This window comes from Carcharodon carcharias, chromosome 7, assembly GCF_017639515.1.
Source record: "Carcharodon carcharias isolate sCarCar2 chromosome 7, sCarCar2.pri, whole genome shotgun sequence".
Lineage (NCBI taxonomy): Eukaryota > Metazoa > Chordata > Chondrichthyes > Lamniformes > Lamnidae > Carcharodon > Carcharodon carcharias.
The window spans coordinates 24602427-24625128 of record NC_054473.1 but is presented as its reverse complement, the minus strand read 5'-3'; the positions used below and the strand labels follow the sequence as shown (position 1 = coordinate 24625128).

The 22702-nt window shown below is 39.0% G+C and overlaps 1 protein-coding gene across 2 annotated transcripts in view; it reads right to left on the bottom strand.

The window, feature by feature from the left end:
- glt8d1 (glycosyltransferase 8 domain containing 1) overlaps window positions 1-22702 on the bottom strand; it is a 37605-nt gene that overhangs the window by 5871 nt on the left and 9032 nt on the right. For both annotated transcript variants that reach the window (XM_041192721.1, XM_041192722.1), the window contains exons 2-9: window positions 21744-21799; window positions 21194-21292; window positions 20035-20221; window positions 19812-19926; window positions 8546-8630; window positions 8004-8116; window positions 2995-3161; window positions 2433-2545 (exon numbers count right to left, since the gene is read on the bottom strand). In XM_041192721.1, the coding sequence (XP_041048655.1) occupies window positions 2433-2545; window positions 2995-3161; window positions 8004-8116; window positions 8546-8630; window positions 19812-19926; window positions 20035-20221; window positions 21194-21292; window positions 21744-21759 (895 nt within the window). In that variant the 5' untranslated portion in view covers window positions 21760-21799. The remainder of the gene's footprint in view (window positions 1-2432; window positions 2546-2994; window positions 3162-8003; window positions 8117-8545; window positions 8631-19811; window positions 19927-20034; window positions 20222-21193; window positions 21293-21743; window positions 21800-22702) is intronic.

The following is a 22702-nucleotide window of genomic DNA, read 5'->3' as shown; positions in this document are numbered from 1 at the left end:
TCAGGAGGTGAAAGGGAGGGAGGAACTTAAAACAATTACATTCATGAAACAAAGAGTATTGAGAAAATTATTAGAACTAAAAGCTGACAAGTCCCCAGGTCCTGATGAACTTAATTCTAGAGTCTTAAAAGAAGTGGTTTGCTGAGATAGGAGATGCTTTGGTTTTAATTTTCCAAAATTCCCTAGATTCTGGAAAGCTCCCTTCAGATTGAAAAATAGCAAGTGTGATCTCAAATCAAGAAAGAAGGGAGACAGAAAGCAGCAAACTATAGGCCAGTAGCTTAACATCTGTCGTAGGGAAATTGCTGGAATCTATTATTAAGGAGGTTATAGTAGGGCACTTAGGAAGTCTCAATGCAATCAGGCAGAGTCAACATGTTTTTGGAAAAGGGAAATCACGTTTGACTAATTTTTTGGAGCTCTTTCAGGAACTAACAAGCAATGTGGAAGTGGAGAACCTGTGGATGTGCTGTACTTAGATTTCCAAAAGGCATTTGACAAGGTGCCACATCAAAGGTTACTACGCAAAATAAGAACTCATGGTATAGGAGTAATATATTAACATGGATAAAGGATTAGTTAATAGGAAACAGAGTAGACATAAATGGGTCACTTTCAGGTTGGCAAGATGTCACAAGTGGAGGGATCCATGCTGGGGCTGCAACTATTAACAATTTATATCAATGACTTGGATGAAGGGACTAAATCTATGGTTGCTAAATTTGCTGATGACACAAAGATAGGTAGGAAAGTAAGTTGTGAAGAGGACATGAGGAGTCTGCAAAGGGCCATAGATTGGTTAAGTGAGTGGGCAAAAAAATTGGCAGATGGAGTATAATGTGGGAAAATGTGAACTTGTCCACTTTGGCAAGAAGAAAAGTATATTATTTAAATGGAGGAAGACTGCAGAACTCTGAGGTACAGAGGGATCTGGGTGTTCTGATGCATGAATTAGGAAAAGCTGTATGCAGGGTGCAGCAAGTGATAAGAAAGGCAAATGGAATGTCATCATTTATTGCAAGGGGAGTGGAATATAAAAGTAGCAATGTTTTGCTACAGTTGTACAGGGTGTTGATGAGGCCACATCTGGAGTACTGTATGCAGTTTTGATCTCTTTATTTAAGAAAGAATGCATTAGAAGCAGTTCAGGCAAAGTTTATTCGACTGATACCTGGTATGGGGTGGTTATCTTATGACAAAAGGTTAGATAGGCTGGGCCTGTATCCAGTGGAGTTTAAAAGATTGAGATGTGATCATATTGAAACATATAAGATTGTGAGGGGACTTTACAGGGTGGATGCCGATAGGATGTTTCCCCTTGTGTTAGAGACTAGAACTAGGGGACACAGTTAAAAAATAAGCAGTCTCCCATTTAAGACAGAGATGAGAAGTAATTTATTTGTTTCAGAGGACCACGAATCTTTGGAACTCCCTCTCCCAGAAGGTGGTGGAGGCAGGGTCAATGAATATTTTTAAGACAAAGATAGATAGATTCTTGACTAACAAGGGAGTAAAAGATATCAAGTTAGGTGGAATGTGGAGTTGAGGCCACAATCAGGTCAGCCACATATTGTTGAATGGAGCAGGCTCGAGGGGCCAAAGGCCTACCCCTGCTCTTAATTTATTTGTTCGTATGAGAAGCTAGAAACTTTGGAGAAGCATAAAGATTTAGAGGTCCATTTATAGAAATCATTAAAAATTAGTGGACTGGTAGAAAAAAAAAATGAAAAGGCTAATGAAATGTCAGACTTCATATCAGATAGCTGGAATACAAAGTGGTGGAAGTTATGCTAGTTGTATAAAGTTCTGTTTAGACCACATCAAGAGCACTGTGTTCACTTATCTCCTAAAATCATTATCCTTTCAATAGTCACGTGGCCCCTTTTTAAAATCATTCTAATGCTACCTATAATCAATATTTTCTGTAAGCAGCTTTTCCATGCACATTTATGGCACCCAATGCTATCTTTCTGCCTCCATTGTCAACTGCAAGGCTGTTGATGCATTGGCCTAATTTATCAAGTCACAAATGGGCTAAAATGTTCTTGAGCTTAATGTCTGAGTAAACAAAATTATTCTTTCTCAACAGTATGCGCAAATGGTTTCCCTTGGACAAAATTCCTTTAATGGATGATAAACACAAATGGTTCATATTGGGGTGCTCAGCTATGATGCCTGAACTTGGATTAGCTGAGAGTTTTTATTTGTTTTAAAATCGGTAAAACAAATCAACTACAGGTCATTTTGCTTGCAGATCATCAGGTTTTGTGCAAAATCTTTGTTCAGTTGTAATATTGTGATGTATTACTCTGATTGTTATCACAAAATTACAGCACCAAAGAAGGCTGTCATCTTACCATGTATGATAATAGCTCTAGTGATTCCAACTATATTAGTCTTTATTTATTTATTAATTCAAACTGAAGACTTACCAAGATGCCTCACATGCCACAATGGATCAATGGAAGAGTATTGTTTATAGAACACCAAGAGCATGGGCGGTGTTGTAACACTGCCGGCCAGAGCACCACCATATAAATTCTCCCTGTCAGAGTATGAGATATGTATCTGTTAACTACAGGCTGCAATGAGTGGAGATGGAAGAAGTGTGGATGAGTATTAGCTTAGATACTTTAAAATGATCCAAGGTTTTTCTTCTATACTCAACTACAAATAACAAATTTATAAGTTAGTAAATGCTTGAATTTATATTATTTCTTGCTTGAGAAATTATTCTGAGACTACTCGGATGAGATGTTGAATGTTTCAAACTGAATTAATTAGCACAGTTCTACAAATATTAGTATATTCCAAGATTTTAGCCAACTAGAATCCCCAGAAGAAGCCTATTCACTTAACGTTGGTGCAGCAACATGACAGTATGAAATATTCCATTTACCCCAAGAATAAGGTTACAAGACGACTAGAAACTGCAATACAACTGGTTTTGCCTTATGCAAGCAGATACTTGTACAATAACAATTATCAACTTACACTACATTGATTTCCATCCATTTTTCAAGCTGTTCTGTAATGTTCTGCTGCTTCCATTCTGTGAGATTAGCTACAAAGACACCAGGATTAAAGGAGCATGTGCTTGCCTTCATACCAAGTTTTCTAATGGTTTCTTTTTTATAATCAAGGAAGCCCAAATATGTGTTCTAGAAAATATGGAAATAGAGTTAATGAAACATCTGATTTTTCTTTAAAATTACTATTTTAGTAACATTAATTGTAATAATTTCAGTGACTGAGAAAAAAATGGCAGACAAAAATATTCTCAAAGTGTTCTGATGCGAGTCAAATTATAAATTTTAAAACTGAAATTGATAGAGGTATGTTAGCCAAAGGCACCAAAGGATATGGGACAAAGGCATTTATGTGGAGTTAGGTCACAGGTCAGCCATGATTTCACTGAATGGCAGAACAGGTTCAAGTCGTTAAATGGCCTACTCTCGTTCCTATGTTTGGTTCACCTTTCCCTTGTAGTCACTTGGCCAACATTTATGCCTCATTTATGCAGAAGAAACAAATTATCTGGATATCTATCACATTGCTGTTTGCAGGATCTTACTGTGCACAAATGGGCTGCGTGTCCACTGACAGAAGTATTTAATTTCCTGCGGAGTGTTTTTGGGACATTGTGAAGTAAGAATTGCTCCATAAATTAATTTTTTTCTTTCTATATAACCAAATTATTGAAATTCCAATCAGAAGTAATATATTTGCATTTCAGCCAATCAAGTAGAAGATATTTAATTTAAGGAAGGACAAATTTGGCAATGTTGAACAGAAATTTGTATTAGACTATGTATTGTGTTCAAAGCAAGCTGAACATTTGAAGTGTGATGGACAGGATACTGTAAACTTATGCATGAAAATCTTTCATTATATATATATATATATATAGAAGATACATCCAGTGTCCCAGAAGTCTCTTTTTATTTGTATTCAAGGTACTTAATCAATCAATGCCCTCGACTAGTATATCCTTAACCTTAATAACACAATTAAAATACCATTAACAGATTCCACTCTTTTCTTTATATCAACATTTTATAATGCACAAACAATATTTCAAAACAAACTGAAAAGAGAAAGAGAAAAAAATAAGTTTCCATATTCTGTACACCACTTTATAATACAAGACGTCCAATAAGCTCTTTATGTAAGCACCGCTTTTTGTAAAGCAATCCAACAATTGGTAACTTGCATTTTTTCTATCATCCCTTTTACACTAGCAAGGTCAATCCTTAACTTTTTTTCAGTCACACTATTTGTCAAATGTACGTTACTCCACAGGGAACCATTATCTAGATAACATTCAATGGACAAATGATTCTCAGAATGCCCCTTGTACAGAATTTCTCCTAAAATATTTGACAAGTAAAACCCCAAATCCATTGCTTCTACAAGAGCCAGTGTTTCTGCAGCTAAAGTACATTTAAGCACCCTTTTTATTTTCTAAACTTGCCAGGCGAAGGGACAACATTTTCCATTTTCACCCATCAAGAATATTATAAAACCAGCTGTACTCAAATACCAATCTGGAAAATTGGCATGAGAAGCTTCACTAAAAATGATTAATTTCATGTCCTTTGAGTCATCCAAGGCTAGAAATTGAGTGTGCATTTCTCTGTATTTAAATGTTTTATTTGCCCTTAAAATATCCTCAACCGTAGCATGTTTCATCACAATTGGTTCCAATATATCAAAACTAGCATCTTGTCTGAGTGCATGGTCAATTTAACTGTCCAATCAAGCTTCTTAACTGTTCTGTTTTTTCTTTAGATGTAACAGCATCTCTGTCATAGCCTAGCATGACTTATTGGGATATGAGTAACACTTTCTAGATAAGATTGTTGATTCAAGATTACTCCAGACCTATTCTGCTTAATGTCTAAACCTATATATTTAAAGGTCTCCGAAGCCCGACTTCCAATTTCAAATTACCCGTTGATCTTAAAAACAAATTGCTCAAATTCCACAGAACCACCCATAAAAAATCATTGACACACATCATAAAGAGGTTTCCCTTTTTGGTACTAGTAGAACACTGCTGAACCTGCTTTCAGCTGAGTACAGCCTACTTTCAGTAAGACAGACCTAACCAAGAAATACCATAACCTCAATGCATCATTCAATCCATAAACGCACTTGTTTAACTTCCACAGCTTCCCTTCTACATTGCTTTCTTCTCTACATTTCAAAAATACTTCTCTCTGAAATTTATATCGATCAACCCACATTCCCATGAATATGTGGCCATTGGAGCTAAGAAAATTTTCAGGATTACTTTCCCATCGTGGGGGAGTTCACTCTAATATCTTGATCACCAAGTTGCTCTTCAAAACCCTGAGCCACCACGTTTGCTTTAGCCTTTTTTCCAGATACCCATCTATGTGATAAAGCTGGCTATCTCCTCTCTGGCACTTCAGAGTGGACACCAAATGCCTTCCAACTATTTAACTCTTTCTGTTTTGCCTCTCTTATTAATTTAGTTTCTAATTTGTTGGAAGCCAACAAAATGTCCTTGTCATAAGGGCTTCTACTTCTAGTAGTGTTTCTAGATTGTTCTATAATCCTTGTTCTTTTGCATAATCTAGTCAAGCATCTACTTGCACTTTGAAGTCTTTCTGGATTCCTATTACAGGATCTCTACTTTCCATCATCAGAGGTTCTATTGCAGACTCATGGTCATCTTCTAGTGAAACACTCCCAGATCCACTATGCAAACTCGCTGTACATTTTCTTGCTTTCCATTCAGTGACAGACATTTAAGGAAATATTTCATAACTCTCAGGTACATTTCATTGAGAAAGAAAGACCCTATGAGAGCGATGCACCATCTGTGGTTTACTAAGGAAGTGAAGTACAGTATCAAAATAAAAGATGTACGATTTTGTAAAGATTACTGGTGGGCCAGAAGATTGGGAACATTTTAGAAATCAGCAAATGATGACTGAAAAATAGGGAGGAAGAAATTGGAGATTGAGAGAAATTAAGAGTATGAGGGGAAATCTAGAAATATAGAAACAGACAGTAAAAGCTTCTACAAGTATTAAAAAAAGGAAAAGAGTAGCAGAAGTGAGCACCAGTGTCTTAGAGGGCGAGACTGGGGAATTAGTAATGGAAAACAAGGACATAACAGAGACTTTGAACAAGTATTTTATATCTGTATTCACAGTTGAAGACACAAAAAACATCCACAGAATAGTAGAAATGCAGGGGACAGGAGGGAGGAACTTAAAAAAAAATCACAATCACTAGAGAAAAAAGTACTAGACGAAGTAATGGGACCAAAGGTGGACAAGTCCCCTGGACCTGAAGGCCTGCATCCTTGAATCTTAAAGGAAGTGGCTGCAGAGATTATGTGATTATCTTCCAAAATTCTCTATATTCCCAGCAGATTGGAAAACCGTAAATGTATCACCACTGTTCAAGATAGGAGGGGGTGCAATCAGGAAGGCAAATGAAACATTGGCCTTTATTGCAAGAGGGATGGAATATAAAAGTAGGGAAATCTTGCTACAACTGTATAGGGTGTTGATGAGAAAGCACCTGGAATACTGTACATAGTTCTAGCCTCTTTACTTAAGGAGAAATATATTTGCATTGGAATCAGTTCAGAGAAGGTTCACTAGCCTGATTCCTAGGATAATGGGGTTGTCTAATGGGGAAAACTTGAGTAGGCTGGGCCTCTAATTGTTGGAGTTTGGAAGAATGAAAGGTGATTTTATTGAAACATATAAGATTCTGAGGAGACTTGACAGGTACTGAGAGGATGTTTCCTCCTGCGGGGGAATCTAGAACTAAGGGGCATAGTTTAAAAGTAAGGGATCTCCCATTTAAGATGGAGATGAGGAGGATTTTCTTCTCTCAGAGGGTCGTTAATTTTTGAAATTCTCTTCCACAGAGAGCAGTGGAGTCTGGATCATTAAATATATTCAAGGCTGAGTTAGACAGATTTTTGATCGATAAGGGAGTCAAGGATTATGTTCAGGCAGGAAAGTGGAGTTAAAGCCACAATCAGATCAGCCATGATCTTACTGAATGGTGGAGTAGGAACAATGGACCAAATGGCCTACCCCAGCAACTATTTCTTACAATCTTACGATGACTTTATCCCAAGGGAACAAAAACAGACCAGATGGGGAAACAACTTAACAGTTTTCACATATTGTGTCGTACAAATAATATTCTGGACAAATTTACTAATTATAAACCGCTAAAAGCATGTCATTTATGTCCCCCCGCCCCCAACCCCATAACAACCACGTTTTACTCTTCCACCCTGAAATCATGGGGTACCACTCCACAGACACAGGGCACCCTCCAGTATCTCACAGAAATGGCTATACTTCAAAAATGAGCTTCGACTTCAGTGCCAGCATACTATTTGATTGTCAATGTATCACAACTAAGTCCAATCCTTTTTTCTTGCAAAGTGCATGTTTGCACACTTTAAATAGAGTACTTGATTGCACCCAGCAGAAGCTACTATAGGTGATTTTTCTCCTCCTCAACTTAATAATGCTGATGTCAATGTATTCATTCTGCTTAATCCTAGCTAACAGTGAATACTTAAAGACTAAGGGTTGAACCTGCAAGCTACTCGTTTGTATTGCTCAGCAACTCAATAATGTAAGTGCTAGCCTATTCAAGGAGCCTCATTTTTATGCTTATTATGAACTTTTTCAAATTATAGGATCACTTGTAGATTGGTTGCGGGTAAGAAAAACGAATGATATATTATGTAAATAAGGCCAAATATTAGGGTGCTACTAACCTACTGAATTGAGAACAATTAAGTTCATTCATTGTTCCACACCTTTCATAGAGAACATCTGACCTTCATTACCTCTGTCTCAGTTAAAGACCAAATCAACATAATCAACACAATATAATTTCTAATATACTTCAGTTGCCTTTAATGCCTCACATATCATATAATTGTTTGGTAAATTTTTCCAATAGCAGATTTTGCACTGAACATTAAATACCTGACTTCCAGCACCTCTAACCAACACCTTGGAAGATACAGAATCACAATCTTCAGAAAATGCTGCAGCATGACCTGCCTTCAGTTCAGTATCATAAAGTTCATGAATGTCTCCTAATGCACCGAGTGCAAGAAAAAAAAGTAAAGCTTACATTTATATAGTGTCTTATGAGGCTGAAATGTCTCAAAGCGTTTGTGCAATTGGAATGCTGTTTCATCTATAATAAGCAAACAGACGTTTTCATTTTCAGATATAGGACTATGAAAAGACTTTTCATTAACAATTACTTTTTGCAAATTACTACCATAAATTGATGTAATTTATGGAAATGCAGCTGCTATAAATTCAGCTGCCTTAAATAAGTAAATGTAATGGTTGAAAATTAAAACATTTTGATACATTTTCAAATCAGAAATCCAGTACATAGTATTAGCCCGTTCACTAAGTCATGAAAACATGTAATTCCTCTACTCAATGCTCTGTCTATTGACATCTTTAACCTATATTTAGATGTATACATTAGAAACAAAGCAAAAGATTACCTTGCACAATCACATCATCATCCAGGTAAATGACTTTCTCTGTGCCAGAAATCAACATAGGAAGGTAAAACCTTGCAAAAGTCAACTGAAAACAATGATTTAAAAAATCAAGATATGAGCTTTAATATTCAATTCCAATTCAAATAGTAAAATGATCTAAGTTTACTAAAATGATATACCAGCAAGCATTTAACTTGAGGACAAAACAAGGTGAAATGTTGTCTTTTATAATTAATCTTCTGTCATGTATAGATATAATCTTATCTTAGTACCACTATATTTTATGTTTGCACTGATTAAATACATAATTATTTATCTTGTCCATCAAGACATTAAGATGGAAGACATGAAAAATACAGGTGAAGAAATATGAACTAGATCTTTACCGGGTCAGTTATACTACAGGTGCTATTTGAATGAAGACTAGTATTCATATGAAGTGACATTGTGTCAGTATGCTGGAGGTACTGTCCAGCTTATGCAGAGCTCTACTTCTACATGACAATTAAATTTAAATGTTAGGAGAAAGGCGTCAAGTCCTGTAATGAAGAGTTATTAATGTCTATAATGTTATTGGAAATTATTTTTTAAAATAAGAGTTTCGTGGTGTTTGTGTCTATGTGTTTATGTGTGTGTCTTAATTGGATTAAAGCCAACTGGTCTAGAAACTTTGATGTATAGAAAGAAGTGAGTTTGAAATGGTAATTAGATAAACATGAGGAAGTTTAGAAACATAGGTGTCCAAGGGGGAAATTTGCATTTTTAAATAAACCATTCAAAAGAATATGTGAAATCTTGCACAAGATGCCAAGCAATGTGTTTATTTTTTCAGTTTACTAATAAAATTGGTGGAATCAAAGGATGTTATTGTTAGAAGAGATAAAATTAAAAGCCTAGTGATACAATGAAAAATTAACATTCAAAAAGAAAGATAGGTATAAAGGATAAAGGAGATTGTGTGTAAGGGAGAGACATTTTAAGATCCATCATGTGTGAGAAGCCTCCAGCCTGCTAACCTCAAGTCTGTCTGCAAGGACCCAGAGCTGAAAGAAACTCAAAATGAGTGCGAATGTCCAGGGTGTGCTCTGCTAGGTGTCTCTTTAAATCTATGAGATTTGCTGTTGCCTTAACATGTATGTAACTGAAAGTCAGATTATTTAGGGGATTTTGTAGTTACTATAGTAATAATTTTGTATGTATTCATTTACAATCTTTCTTGTATTAATAAATATTTAATTTAGTTTTATAAAAACCTTCTTGAGACTCGGTGGTCTGATTACTACTGAATTCAAAGCCTGCATCCCGAAACATACAAATTGAAAAAAAGTTTCCCTCTGGGATTTGAACAACTCAGCCTTAACCATCGGTTGTGTCATAATAGGTCCTCTCAAATAACATGAAACAGATTTAAAATTAAGTTTGGAAAAGTTTAAACTTAACTATACACCATGTGAAACCCGAGCAATGCAAAATTGTTCTGGAGGCACCTCATACCTCTTGCTGTCTGCAGTCAGTTCTACAGTCAGGCTCCCAAGTTATTCTTCTGATTGTTAGTTCATGTGCATCCAAAACATTGATACAAAGGTGCTAATATGATAGACCCGCAAAATGCTGAAATAACGAATGACAATTGCAGGCTCTCTCTTCGACCGTAAGTACACAATTAGACAAATTAACATCCAGTGGGACTAGTGATTGGCAGAAACTCTTCCTCCCCTCATACCACCTGCCTAAGTAATGCATATGTGAAATAACTCCCATTAAAAGTACAGGCTAAATTTATTAATTATTTGAAAGGGGTGATGGAGGGGACGTAGGCAAATAGCTATTTGAGAAGTGAGGCCATGGTAATCAGGGATCAATATAGATCAAAACAATCAAACACCCAAAGGAATACAATGGATCTTGCACTGTAAGGATGGAGAATATTATCTGGATGACAGTGAACAATAGATCATGTACCATATCTTCACACTCTTCCCTTCTACATGGACACGCATGCCTGAATAATATCATTTTATTTGGCAAAGTCAGCAACATTATAGGACTCATCCAAGAGTTCGCAATGGAGTAGATGGCCCCATCATTCGCAAATCATTAGCACAGTTGCACATCACCAAATTACTGAGATTATAACCCCAACCCTGTATCATTACTTTTGAATGACCAGTGTGTAAGTGATTGAGACTCTGACAGATCTTGTTCAGTTGCACTTAATACTTAATGAGCTCAATATCCTGATGCTGTGGCTTTTTCTGTAGATGTGTTCTATAGGTATTAGAGTTACCCCACACTGCAGTTGAGAGGATTCAGAGTGCAGACAAGTTTGAAGTGTAGATAAGTGAGAATGGATGGATTATGCTTGCTTTGCTGTATTTGGGAATCAGTCCAATTATTATTTATAACTTTCATTTTGAAGACTAAATAGGTGATATAGAGAAAGTCCCAGGATTGATCCTTAGTTAGTTTGTACTGAGTTGCTGATCTCAGCAAGTGTACCTGTATGGAAACTGCTATTTAGCTCCATATCTGGGATAAAGAAGGGAAAAAATCTGCACTTCCCAGTCCTGACTGTTATTCACCAACTTTTCCAAAAAGTGTATTTGTTTGGATATCGAGTGAGAACAGCTTCAGGTTGAACTATTATGTCCCCTATGATCTATTACCTTAGCAGACAGATCGTAACCATTTGGGTCAGGTGCCCAATCCCTGCTGAACAGTAACCCAGCTAGGAGTTTTAGGAGAGAGGAGAAAATTGACAACAAAAATTAAGTTCTATAAAGTTGTGCATACAGAATCATTTATCCACAATCAAGCAAAGCCAAGGGTATTCTCACATTTTCATACCACTATTCAGCTAATCCCAGCCTTAACCAGATGCACCATTAGAGAGTGCTGACACCATTCAAATATAGTAGATCATTGTTGATCATGCACAGTACTTATTTATTGTTAATTTTCTTACAGAATTGCAACAGCAATAGAGGTTTAAATTGGTCCTTGTAACCAATGTTCTCTTTTGTGGAGTGCATAGGTGATCTGTTTAAATGTGTGGCCCATTTAATTTATTTTTGTGGCAGTGCATGAGCATCAATTTAAGGGAGCCGACTTGTGCACTGCCTGTGTAGAGACCTTTAGGTTGCTACATGGCCTCATATCTCAGGGCACGTGGCTTGTAATACCTATATTACATCAATTTAATTCAATAGTTTTATTCACACACCTTTGCCTCAAACCGAGGCATGCATTGAAATCCAATTTCAAAATAGTTTCTTATGTTCATGTGTATTGCTGAGCAAGAGGCAAGACAAGTGAATGAGGCAGTATACCCTAGCCTGGCTTGAATCCAATTGCTATCAGTGTTAATTTTCTTTCAGCTTGTACAGTAATTAACTAAATCTTCCAGAAAAGCAGAAAGATTTTGTGTGTTGGTAAATGATGCTTCATCCTTATTTTTCCCTACCAATAATATATTCTGAATTTATGACAGCATTGTCTATGCAGCGTTTAACAAATCAGTTGCTACCCTGCAGGATTACTTTTCACATTCAGACTTTCATCAAAATCTCAGTTGTTATCTAATGGATGCAGGTCAATTTCCCCATTGCATTAGATCTGCCTGTAATCTGCTTTTATTTATGGTCCCAATATCCACACATATCTTTATATCAGAATGTTGACTCTATACCGTCAATCCCTTGTTCATCCTTTGAAGTAAAGGTGTTCATCTTCTGAGTGTTTAGTATAATTCCAGTGGGTATATAGGTGGCTGTTAAGGCTGATCTGATCCCAGGAGGTTCTGCTGCAAATTGAATAGGATACCGCAGACGGTTGAGTTTTGGATGAGTTACTGGTTTGAGATTTCCTCTCCTTGCATTTTCTCTCTGCCTATGATTTGCACTTGCTTTTGAAAGAGGCTGTACCATTTTTTATTTGGTTGTGCTTAGATTCTGAGCAAGCTTCTTCCAGGACTTGAAATCAAAATTGAAACTCCAAAGTGAAGCCTTCTGAATGTCCTTGTAGCGCTTCCTTTGACTGCCATGACAGTGCACCACAAGCTCAAGCTCTCCAAAGAAGATTCGCTTTGGTAAGCAAGTGTCAGGCATTCTGGCTGCATGATTAGCCCAACTCAACTATGACTGTCTCAGTATGATGTGGAGGCTTCGCATGGCAGCTAGGGCACCTCAGCAGCTGGTATTTTGTCTTTTCATCTGATCAGAAGCTTATAAAGGCAGGTCAAGTGAAGGTGGTTGAGCTTTTTGGCATGCCACAGCCCAAGTCTCACAAGCGTAGTGTGTGCAGGACTACTGCTCTGTAGACTTTCAGTTTGGTAGGCAGAGTTACTCCTCCTCATTCCTAGACAGATGTTGGAAGTCTGCTGAAGGCTGCACTTGCTTTGGCAATTCTTGCACAAGTTTTGTCATCAATGTAGGCAGCTCGAGAGAGTGTGCTGCTGAGATAAGTGAACTTATCCATTTCTGACAGGCTCTGGTCATGGACTGAAACCTTCGGCTTGAGTTAGGGTTTCCTGGAACAGGTTGGTATACTGCTTCAGTTTTCTTCATGCTGATCGTAAGGCTGAAGTTGTCACATGCATTGGAGGACAAATCAATGTTATGTTGTTCGTCCAGCTAGTACACAGTCATCAGCAAACAGGAAATCACAAAGTCCATCCTTTGAGACCTTGGTCTTTGCCTGGTATTATCGCATTGAGCAGCTTTTTGTCCATGCAATATCTTGGTCAATATCTTGACCGTGGTCAGGTCAACAAATGTGCGGTAGAGGTCTATATTCTGTTCTTGGTATTTGTTCTGGAGCTGGCTAACTGCAAACACCATATCAGTGGTTCCTCAACCTTTTATGAAACTGCACTGACTCCCTGGCAGCAGTTACTGGTCGAGATGTTGCACTAAGCTGTTCAGAAGGATTCTGGTGAAGATCTTGCCAATGATGGAGAGGAGTGAGATTCCTCTATGATTGTTGCAAGATTGGTGAGTTCCTTTCCGCTTGTACAGGTGGCCAATGGAGGCATCTTTGTATTCTTGCGGGATGATTCCTTGCTCCCACATAGACTGAAAGAGTTCAGAGAGATTCTTGACCAGGCATTAATCTCCAGCTTTGTAAACCTCAGCTGGATAGCATCAGTCCCTGGAGCTTTGCTGCGAGACAGTGTAGTATAATGGATTCATGGTTATGTTAATTAGACCATGACACTATTAATGATGATGTAAGCATGACATCAAGGGTCAGATGACCAAGAGGCTCTAAGAGAGCAAAGTGCAGAATAATCTGTGTCTTAGAAACTATGTACTTACTATGAAGTCTTGTAAATAGTGTAAATAAATAGTTCTTAGAAAAACTATAAACTGACTATCTCAAGACGATCATAGAATAAGCAAAGCCTCATCAAGGTAACAGTAAAATCTCAAAGCTCAATGACAACACGAAACAGGCAAGAGTTTGATTGTTTCTAACAGTGTAGGGGGGTAATCAAGTGAGCATTTGATGGCAACCTGTTGATTGTCTCTTCATTGGTGGCTGAAGGCCAACTGAGGATTTAGCTAAACTACTATGTCCATCTTTCTAGAACTTAGGTTTTTTCTGTGAGCAGTGTTGAATGGTTGGCACCAAGAATTTGTGATGAATCAGTAACTGAGGCCCACAGATTTCAGATCATTGTAGAATCATTGCCACTCTTTGTGGTCTGCGTACGACTCACCTGCTTTCTGATTCAGCCAAGTCTTGCATCCCTCTGGGCTTGGACAGTCCAGTGGGTGTTTCAGTAAGCATTGTGCTTGGATAGTGATAATTTGAGGGGAGGTAGTAGCATAGTGGTATTGCAACTGGACTTGTATTCCACAAACCTCGGGTAATGCTCTGGGGTCCTGGGTTCGAATCCCACCATGGCAGATGGTGAAATCTGAGTTCAGTAAAAATCTGATATTAAAATCTAATGATGACCATGAAGCCATTGCTGGTTGTTATAAAAACCCACTTCATTTAGGGAAGGAAATCTGCTGTCCTTACCTGGTCTGGCCTACATATGACTCCAGACCACAATGTGGTTGACTCTTAAAAATGCCCTCTGCGACACCCACATCCCACGAATGAATAATTTTTAAAAAAATTGTCATTGAGGTAAAGCCCACAGAGGTGATGTTTCTTCTGCAGTACTTTCTGGATTATCTCATTGTTTTCATCAAACCAACCTTGATGCTTATAGGGATAGTGCCAAGGGCCTCCAGAGCAGTGCACGATATCCCTGAAGGTCGCCCAGTCATCCTCAATGCAATCAGTGTCCATTTTCACTGTACATAGGCGACCCTTGAATTTCTCTGACAGAGATTCCTTCATGATTGCTTGTTTGAGCCTTGAGACGCTTCTGGACTTTAATACGCTTAGGACATCCAGAGGGATAGATCTTGATGTTTACCTTTGAAATGAAAAGGCAGTGCAGTGGTTGTTAGCATGCAACAGCGGTCACACTCCCAAGTAAGCCACTTCGACGAGTGGGCCAAAACAAGTCAGGTCCCTATCCTCAGTGACTTTGGGATTTGTCTATCCTGGCATATGAAGACTGATTCCAGTGGACTGGATGGATGAAACCAATCTAAGATCAAATGGCCTTGAAGGCATATCAGTACCGTGTTATGGTACACACAGGGCTTGGCAAGACACAGAAGACATCCTGCTCACCTATGCATCCAGATCTATCTCCAGCTGTCTAGACTTGTCTTGCCACTAAACCAAGATAGGTCAGGATGACTGACTGAGGCTGACAATGTGCAACTCTTCCTCACTATACTCCATGTCATAGGGGAGACATCTGGCATAGTGGTATTGTCACTCGACTGGTAATCCAGAGAGCCAGGGTAATGCCATGGGGCATGGCAGATGGTGGAATTTGAATTCAATAAAAAATCTGGAACTAAAAGTCTAATGATGACCATGAAACCACTGTCGATTGTCGTAAAAACCCATCTTGTTCACTAATGTCCTTTAGGGAAGGAAATCTGTCGTCCTCTCCCAGCCTGGCCTACACGTGACTCCAGATCCCGAATAATGTGGTTGACACTTCAATGCCCTCTGAAATGGCCGAGCAAGCCACTTAGTTGCACCAAACTGCTATAAAGTCAATAAAAAGGAACGGATCACCCGGCATTGACCTAGGGACAGGAAACAACAATGGCAAACTCAGCCCTGTCGACTCTGCAAAGTCCTCCTTACTAATCCCTGGGGGGCTTGTGCCAAAATTGGGGGAGCTGTCTCACATACTAGTCAAGCATCGGCCTCACATAGTAATACTCACGGAATCATACCTTACAGATCAGGTCCCAGACACCATCACCATCCCTAGGTACATCATGTCAAACCAGCAGGACAGACCCAGCAGAGGTGGTGGCACAGTGGTATACAGTTGGGAGGGATTACCCTGGGAGTCCTCAACATTGAGTTCAGCTCTCATGGCATCAGGCAAACATGAGCAAGGAACCTCCTGCTGCTTAGCACATGCCGCCTCCCCTCAGCTGATGAATCAGTACTCCTCCACCTTGAACACCACTTCAAGGAAGCACTGAGGGTGGAAAAGGTGCAGATTGTACTCTGAGTGGGGGACTGCAATGTCCATCAGCAAGAGTGGCTCGGTAGCACCACCACAGACTGAGCTGGCCGATTCCTAAAGGACATAGCTGCTAGACTGGGTCTGAACAGGTGGTGAGGTAACCAACAAGAGGGAAAAACACACTTGCCCTGATCCTCACCAACCTGTCTTCCACAGATGCATCTGTCCTTGACAGTACCAGTGGGAGTGACCACTGCATAGTCCTTGTGGAGACAAAGTCCCATCTTCATGTTGAGGATACCCTCCATCATGTTGTGTGGCACTACCACCATACTAAATGGGATAGATTTTGAACAGATCTAGCAACTCAAGACTGGCCATCAACAGCAGGAGAATTGTACTCAACCGCAATCTGTAACCTCATGGCCCAGCATATTCCCCACTCTACCATTGCTAAGCCAGGAAATAAATCTCGGATCAATTAAAAGTGCAGGAGGGCATGCCAGGAGCAGCATCAGCCATATCTCAAAATGAGGTGTCAACCTGGTGAAGCTACAACACAGGACTGCGTGCCAAACAGCATAAGCAGCAAGTGATAGACAGAGCTAAGCGAATCCACAACCAATGGATCAGATCTAAACTCTGCAGTCCTGCCACATCCAGTCGTGTACGGTGATGGACAATTCAACAACTCACTGTTGGAGGAGGCTCCACAAATATCCTCATCCACAATGATGGAGCAGCCAAGCACATCAGTGCAAAAGATAAGGCTGAAGCATTCACAACAATATTCAGCCAGAAGTGCTGAGTGGATAATCCATCTTAGCCTCCTCTGGAGGTCCCCAGCATCACAGATGCCAGCCTTCAGCTAATTCAATTCATTCCATGTGATATTAAGCAATGGCTGAAGGCACTCGATACTGCAAAGGCTTTGGGCCCTGACAATATTCTGGCAACAGTACTGAAGACTTGCTTTCAGGACTTGCTGCACCCCTAGCCAAGCTGTTCCAATATAACTACAACACTGGCATCTACCCGACAATGTGGAAATTGCCCAGGTATGTCCTATACACCAAAAGCAGGACAAATTCAACCTGGCCAATTAGCCCCCTATTAGTCTGCTCTTGATCATCAGTAAAGTGATGGAAGGGGTCATCAACAGTGCTATCAGGTGGCACTTGCTTAGCAATAACCTGCTCAATGATGCTCAGTTTAGGTTTTGTCAGGGCCACTCAGCTCCTGACCTCGTTACAGCTTTGGTTCAAACATGGAGAATAGAGCTGAACTCCAAGGGTGAGGTGAGAGTGATTGCCCTTGCCATCAAGGCTGCATTTGACTAAGTTTGACATCAAGGAGCCCTAGCAAAACTGGAGTCAATGGGAATCAGGGGGAAAACTCTCCGCTGGTTGGAGTCATACCTAGCATAAAGGAAGATGGTTGTGGTTGTTGGAGGTCAATCATTTCTGTTCCAGGACATCACTGCAAGAGTACCTCAGAGCAGTGTCCTAGGCCCAACCATCTTCAGTTGCTTCATCAATGACCTTCCTTCCATCATAAGGTCAGAAGTGGGGATGTTTACTGATGTTTGCACAATGTTTAGCAGCATTCGTGACTGCTCAGATACTGAAGTAGTCCATGTCCAAATTCAATAAGAAAATATCCAGACTTGGACTGACAAGTGACAAGTAACATTCGCGCCACACAAGTGCCAGGCAATGACCATCTCCCTGTGACATTCAATGGCATTACCATCACTGAATCCCCAACTATCAACATCCTGGGGGGTTACCATCGACCAGAAACTGAATTAGACTAGCCATATAAATACTGTGGCTACAAGAGCAGGTCAGAGGCTAGGAATCGTGTGATAAATAATTCTCATCCTCACTCCCTAAAGCCTGTCCACCATCTACAAGGCACAAGTCAGGAGTGTGATGGAATACTCTTCATATGCCTGGATGAGAGCTGCTCCAAAAACACTCAAGAAGCTTGACACCATCCAGGACAAATCAGGAAAAAATCCCCTAAACATTATCCGTTTCACCTCCCTAGCCAGCAGGCTGCAGCTGGCAGGGATCCTATCAATGCAGTTGTAAGTCAATCTCAAAAAAGAAAGCAAAGGTGATACTGGTCATCATGAGTGCATGGAATGTGCGCACCCGCATGGACAACGCCACAGCCGACAGACCTGAGAGAAGAACTACTCTTGTTGGTAGAGAACTGGCTAGGTACAATGTCCAAATCAGCACCCTCAGCAAGATTTGTCTACCTGAGGAGGGTCAACTCAAGAAAATTGGTGCAGGTTACACATTCTTATGGAGTGGCAAAGAAGAAGTGGAAAAGAAGAATGTCACAAAGCTAGCTTGAGCTGTGCTGTCACAAACTATCTTGTCAGTAAGTTGATTTGCCTTCCCAAGGGTGTTACTGATTGTCTGATGGTGCTTTAACTCCCCTGCATAGCAACTGCCAAGCAACTCTCGTCAGTGTGTACACCCCTACCATAAACAACCCTAATGAAGTCAAGGATAAATTCTATGATGGCCTCTAATTCTTGACTGTAACAGCAATGGTCTCCTCTTGATGAAGATGTGTGCTGAGCATGAGCTCTTAATCACCAACACAGATTTTCGTCTCTCTAAAAGCAACAAAGTGTCTTGGATGGACACCCATTCTACGCATTAGCATCTAATTGACTATGTCATCACCAGGCAGAGGGACAGGCTGGATGTGTGTGTAATGAAAGCCACGTGCAGCGCTGATTGCTGGACTGACCACCGTCCTATCATTGAAAGCTAAACATCTTCAACTAGTCCATTAACAAAGACAGTGAGGATCAATGGTCCTGAAACTGATCAAAACCAAGTTTTTATTTCTGGCATTTCAAAACCTAAAAACTAAAATGATACAACTTGGATGGAGGTTATTGGAATTTGAACTCTAAACATGAAGGTAAGTGGCAAAGTGGAATTTAAAGTTGTACATTTTTGGTTCTCCTTAATAGTTCCTTTAGAAAAAAACATTAACAATTAAAAAAACAACTGACATATACTAATCTTTGAAGATGGTGGGACAATTTGATAAAACAATTAAAAAATCATATGAGATCCCAGGCTTTGTAAATAGAGGCATGGAATACAAAAGCAAGGAAGTTACGCTCTCAGCTGGAGTATTGTGTCCAATTCTGGGCACCTCACTATAAGTAGGGTGTCAAGGCCTTGGGTGCAGAAGAGATTTACTTGAAAGATATCAGAGATGAGAGACTCCAATATATGGAGAGATTAGCATAGAGACGATTAAGAGGAGATTTAATAGAGCTGTTAAAAGTTACGAAGAATTTTGCCCAAACAGATAAGGAAAAACTGTTCCCAATGGCAACAGGGTTGGTAACCGGAAGAAAAAGATGTAAGGCAATTGGCAACAGGGCCATAGCATAGATTTGGAGAATTTTGGTTTTTTTATCTTTGCAATGATTTGTAATCTAAAATGCACTGCCTGAAGGGTGGTGGTAGCAGATTCAATAGTAACTTTCAGAAAGAAATTGGATGCATACTTGAAAATGAAAAAAAAATGCAGAGCAGGGGAATGGAATCAATTAGATAACTCTCTCAAAGAGCTATCATAGGCACAACAAACCAAATGGTTCCTTCTATATTTTATGATTCTATACTTAATACATACAGACACACATGCAAAGCAGTTACTCACTGGTTTTACTTCAGTTGAATCACCTTCAACTTGCACTTTGCCTTTTAAAATGTGAGGATCAAATCCAAGAATTTTATACTTGATACCCATCAGCTCTTGCTTCTGAAGCCAAGCTCTAAACCAAATGGCAAGGTTAATTACAATTGTTTAATTCTGGTCTTATATTAAACTAAATGCAGAACATAATTTTTTTTTTTGCAGATTAACAAAAATACAAGTTTACCTTAAATGATCAATGGTATCATTTGTAGTGACTATATAAAAGACCACATTTGACCTGGTGTTACTATATATACTGTTTACAGCTGCTATAACGCCTCCGAGTCGCTCTTCTACAGCTGGGATTAGAATTGGAATCTCTTCACCAGTTCTCTCTCCTGCAAACCTCTGTACTCCACCATATCTGGATTCTACAAAGTTAAAATTGAAGAACAAGAGGAAGCAATTTACAAACTGAGGAGATAATGCTTTAACCTTCTTTAATGTTAGCTGACAGGGAGCAAAAGTGGACACTTCTGGTTTCCCAGTGACTCAATTGTGATTCCTACAATAACTGGTTGTTTAGAAACAGTTGGTCATGTTACTTAAAAATGTCAGGAACTTGAGAATATATCTCTTGTACATTTGATTGTATTATGACTGTACTTACTCACTGTTTTAATTTTCTGTTGATTTAAAAATGAAATAACTTAGTAATGAATAGTTGCTAAATCAAACAGACCTCTTTTTGCATGTTATATTTGGTCATTTGACTGATATTCAGCAGATAAGTAACAATATACTCATAATAATCAAATGAATACAAACATGTTTCTTCTTTGTTGTAGAAGCTGGGAGCAACCCGGCTGATAAAAAGCCAAGATGAACAAAGCTCATCCAGTGTAACACAAATAATTTGTTAGTGTGTAATATTAAAAAATAAAATCATGGTGTGTTACATTTTTTACAACAGTTAAAACAAACTAATGATTATTTTAATGATTTGACAACATAACACAAAGGCTTTCTCATAGCATATTAACTTACAAGTCTAGAAGATAAGTCATGTTACTGGTGATTGCAAGATCACAGATGAGATAACACCACTTCTAGGATATGTCTCGCATCAATAGAAATGCTTGCTAAATTACATTGGGCATTAACACATCAAAGTGAATATACATCTTTTTGCAAATCATTCTTTTGTCCATTTACAACATTCGTTTCACATTCATAAACGACACATCCATGTTTGAAGTAGGAATACAAAGTGACAGATATAACCTCTAAAAAGCAGAACTTCAAAAATATAATTACTCTAGTAGAATAAAAAGGTGTTGATGCATACAAAACTTAGTGCTGTGAATGAACTGAAACACCAATCATTAAAGGTTGCTACATACCTGAATTTTCCTTCCTCAAAAGGTCATGTACATTAAATAGATTATGGTGCATAACTATCAAAAGCACAATTGCAACAAGTAGGATTACAAGGATATGAACTGGAAAAGAAAAAGAACAAGAAGAGTAAATCTAAATTTCACTAATTTCATCTTTGCTTCAACAGAAGAACTTGCACTGACGTACTGCACCATGGTTCACAGGTAAGTCTAGACAGTAAGTGGCAACAGACTTTTATATTGCGACATAATCACAGTCAAACAATCCAGCTCTCCCCCATATTCCAGAAAGGTGACGAGGCAATGACCAAGAGTAGGGGCTCTATGAAATAATGCCCCACCATTGCCAAGCGGTGCAGAACCCAATTATAGTGCCTCTGCAGTATGATGACTAACTTTTCACAGACCAAGCCCCATGAACATAAGGACATGGGACTTCTCTGTACATGATTTAAATGCATCATTCTATGTGATTATTTACCAGCACTGGAGGGGAGACCAATTCACCTTTTTATGTAAGTTTGTTTATTTATTAATAGTGACTCTTACGTACCTTTTCTGAAAGGCATTTTGAGGTCCTGCTTCAACTTTAGTTCATACCCTTTGGATCTGGAGAATGAAGGAAATGTTTTTTCAAAAACTTCTAGTTCACATTTTTATTTGAAAGTAATTTTTTTATTTATTCACAGGATGTGGGATTCGCTGTCTGGGCCAGCATTTATTGTTCATCCCTAATCGCCCTTGAGAAGGTGGTGGTGAGCTGCCTTCTTGAACTGCTGCAGTCCATGTGGTGTAGGTACATCCACAGTGCTTTTAGGAAGGGAATTCCAGGATTTTGACCCAGCGACAGTGAAGGAACGGTATATTTCCAAGTCAGGATAGTGAGTGACTTGGAGGGATCTTCCAGGTGGTGGTGTTCCCATCTTTCCACTGCCCTTGTCTGTCTAGATGGTGGTAATTGTGGGTTTGGAAGGTGCTGTCGAAGTGCATCTTATAGATGGTACACGCTGCTGCTACCGTGCATCGATGGTGGAGGGAGTGAATGTTTGTGGATGCGGTGCCAATCAAGCAGGTTGGAAGGTGTCAAGCTTCTTGAGTGTTGTGGGAGCAGAACTGCAGAAGCTATCTAATATTCATTCAGAGATTACAATTTGATCACTTGCCCACATTGTTTGTCGAGTTATTTAACTTACTAATAGAATATTGCCACTCCATCTGATGCACACATCCAGAAACTTCACAGGTTAAGGCGTAGCACAGAAATGATCAAATACAGCAAATAAGAATTGCCTGCTAGATGATCTTCAACAAGATGATCGTACTTGCAATTTATATTGCTGAGACTAGCCAAGCTCCAGTAAAGCTAATTCTAAAAAGTTGTAGAAACTCTGAAGTGAAACTGAAGCTGTGGAAACATTTTATCAAATCAATCAGTATTCTATGGAGAGAACAGAACATATTTGTTCAATCCACAGAATGCTGATCAACCTGGAGAATGTTTTCAACATTTTT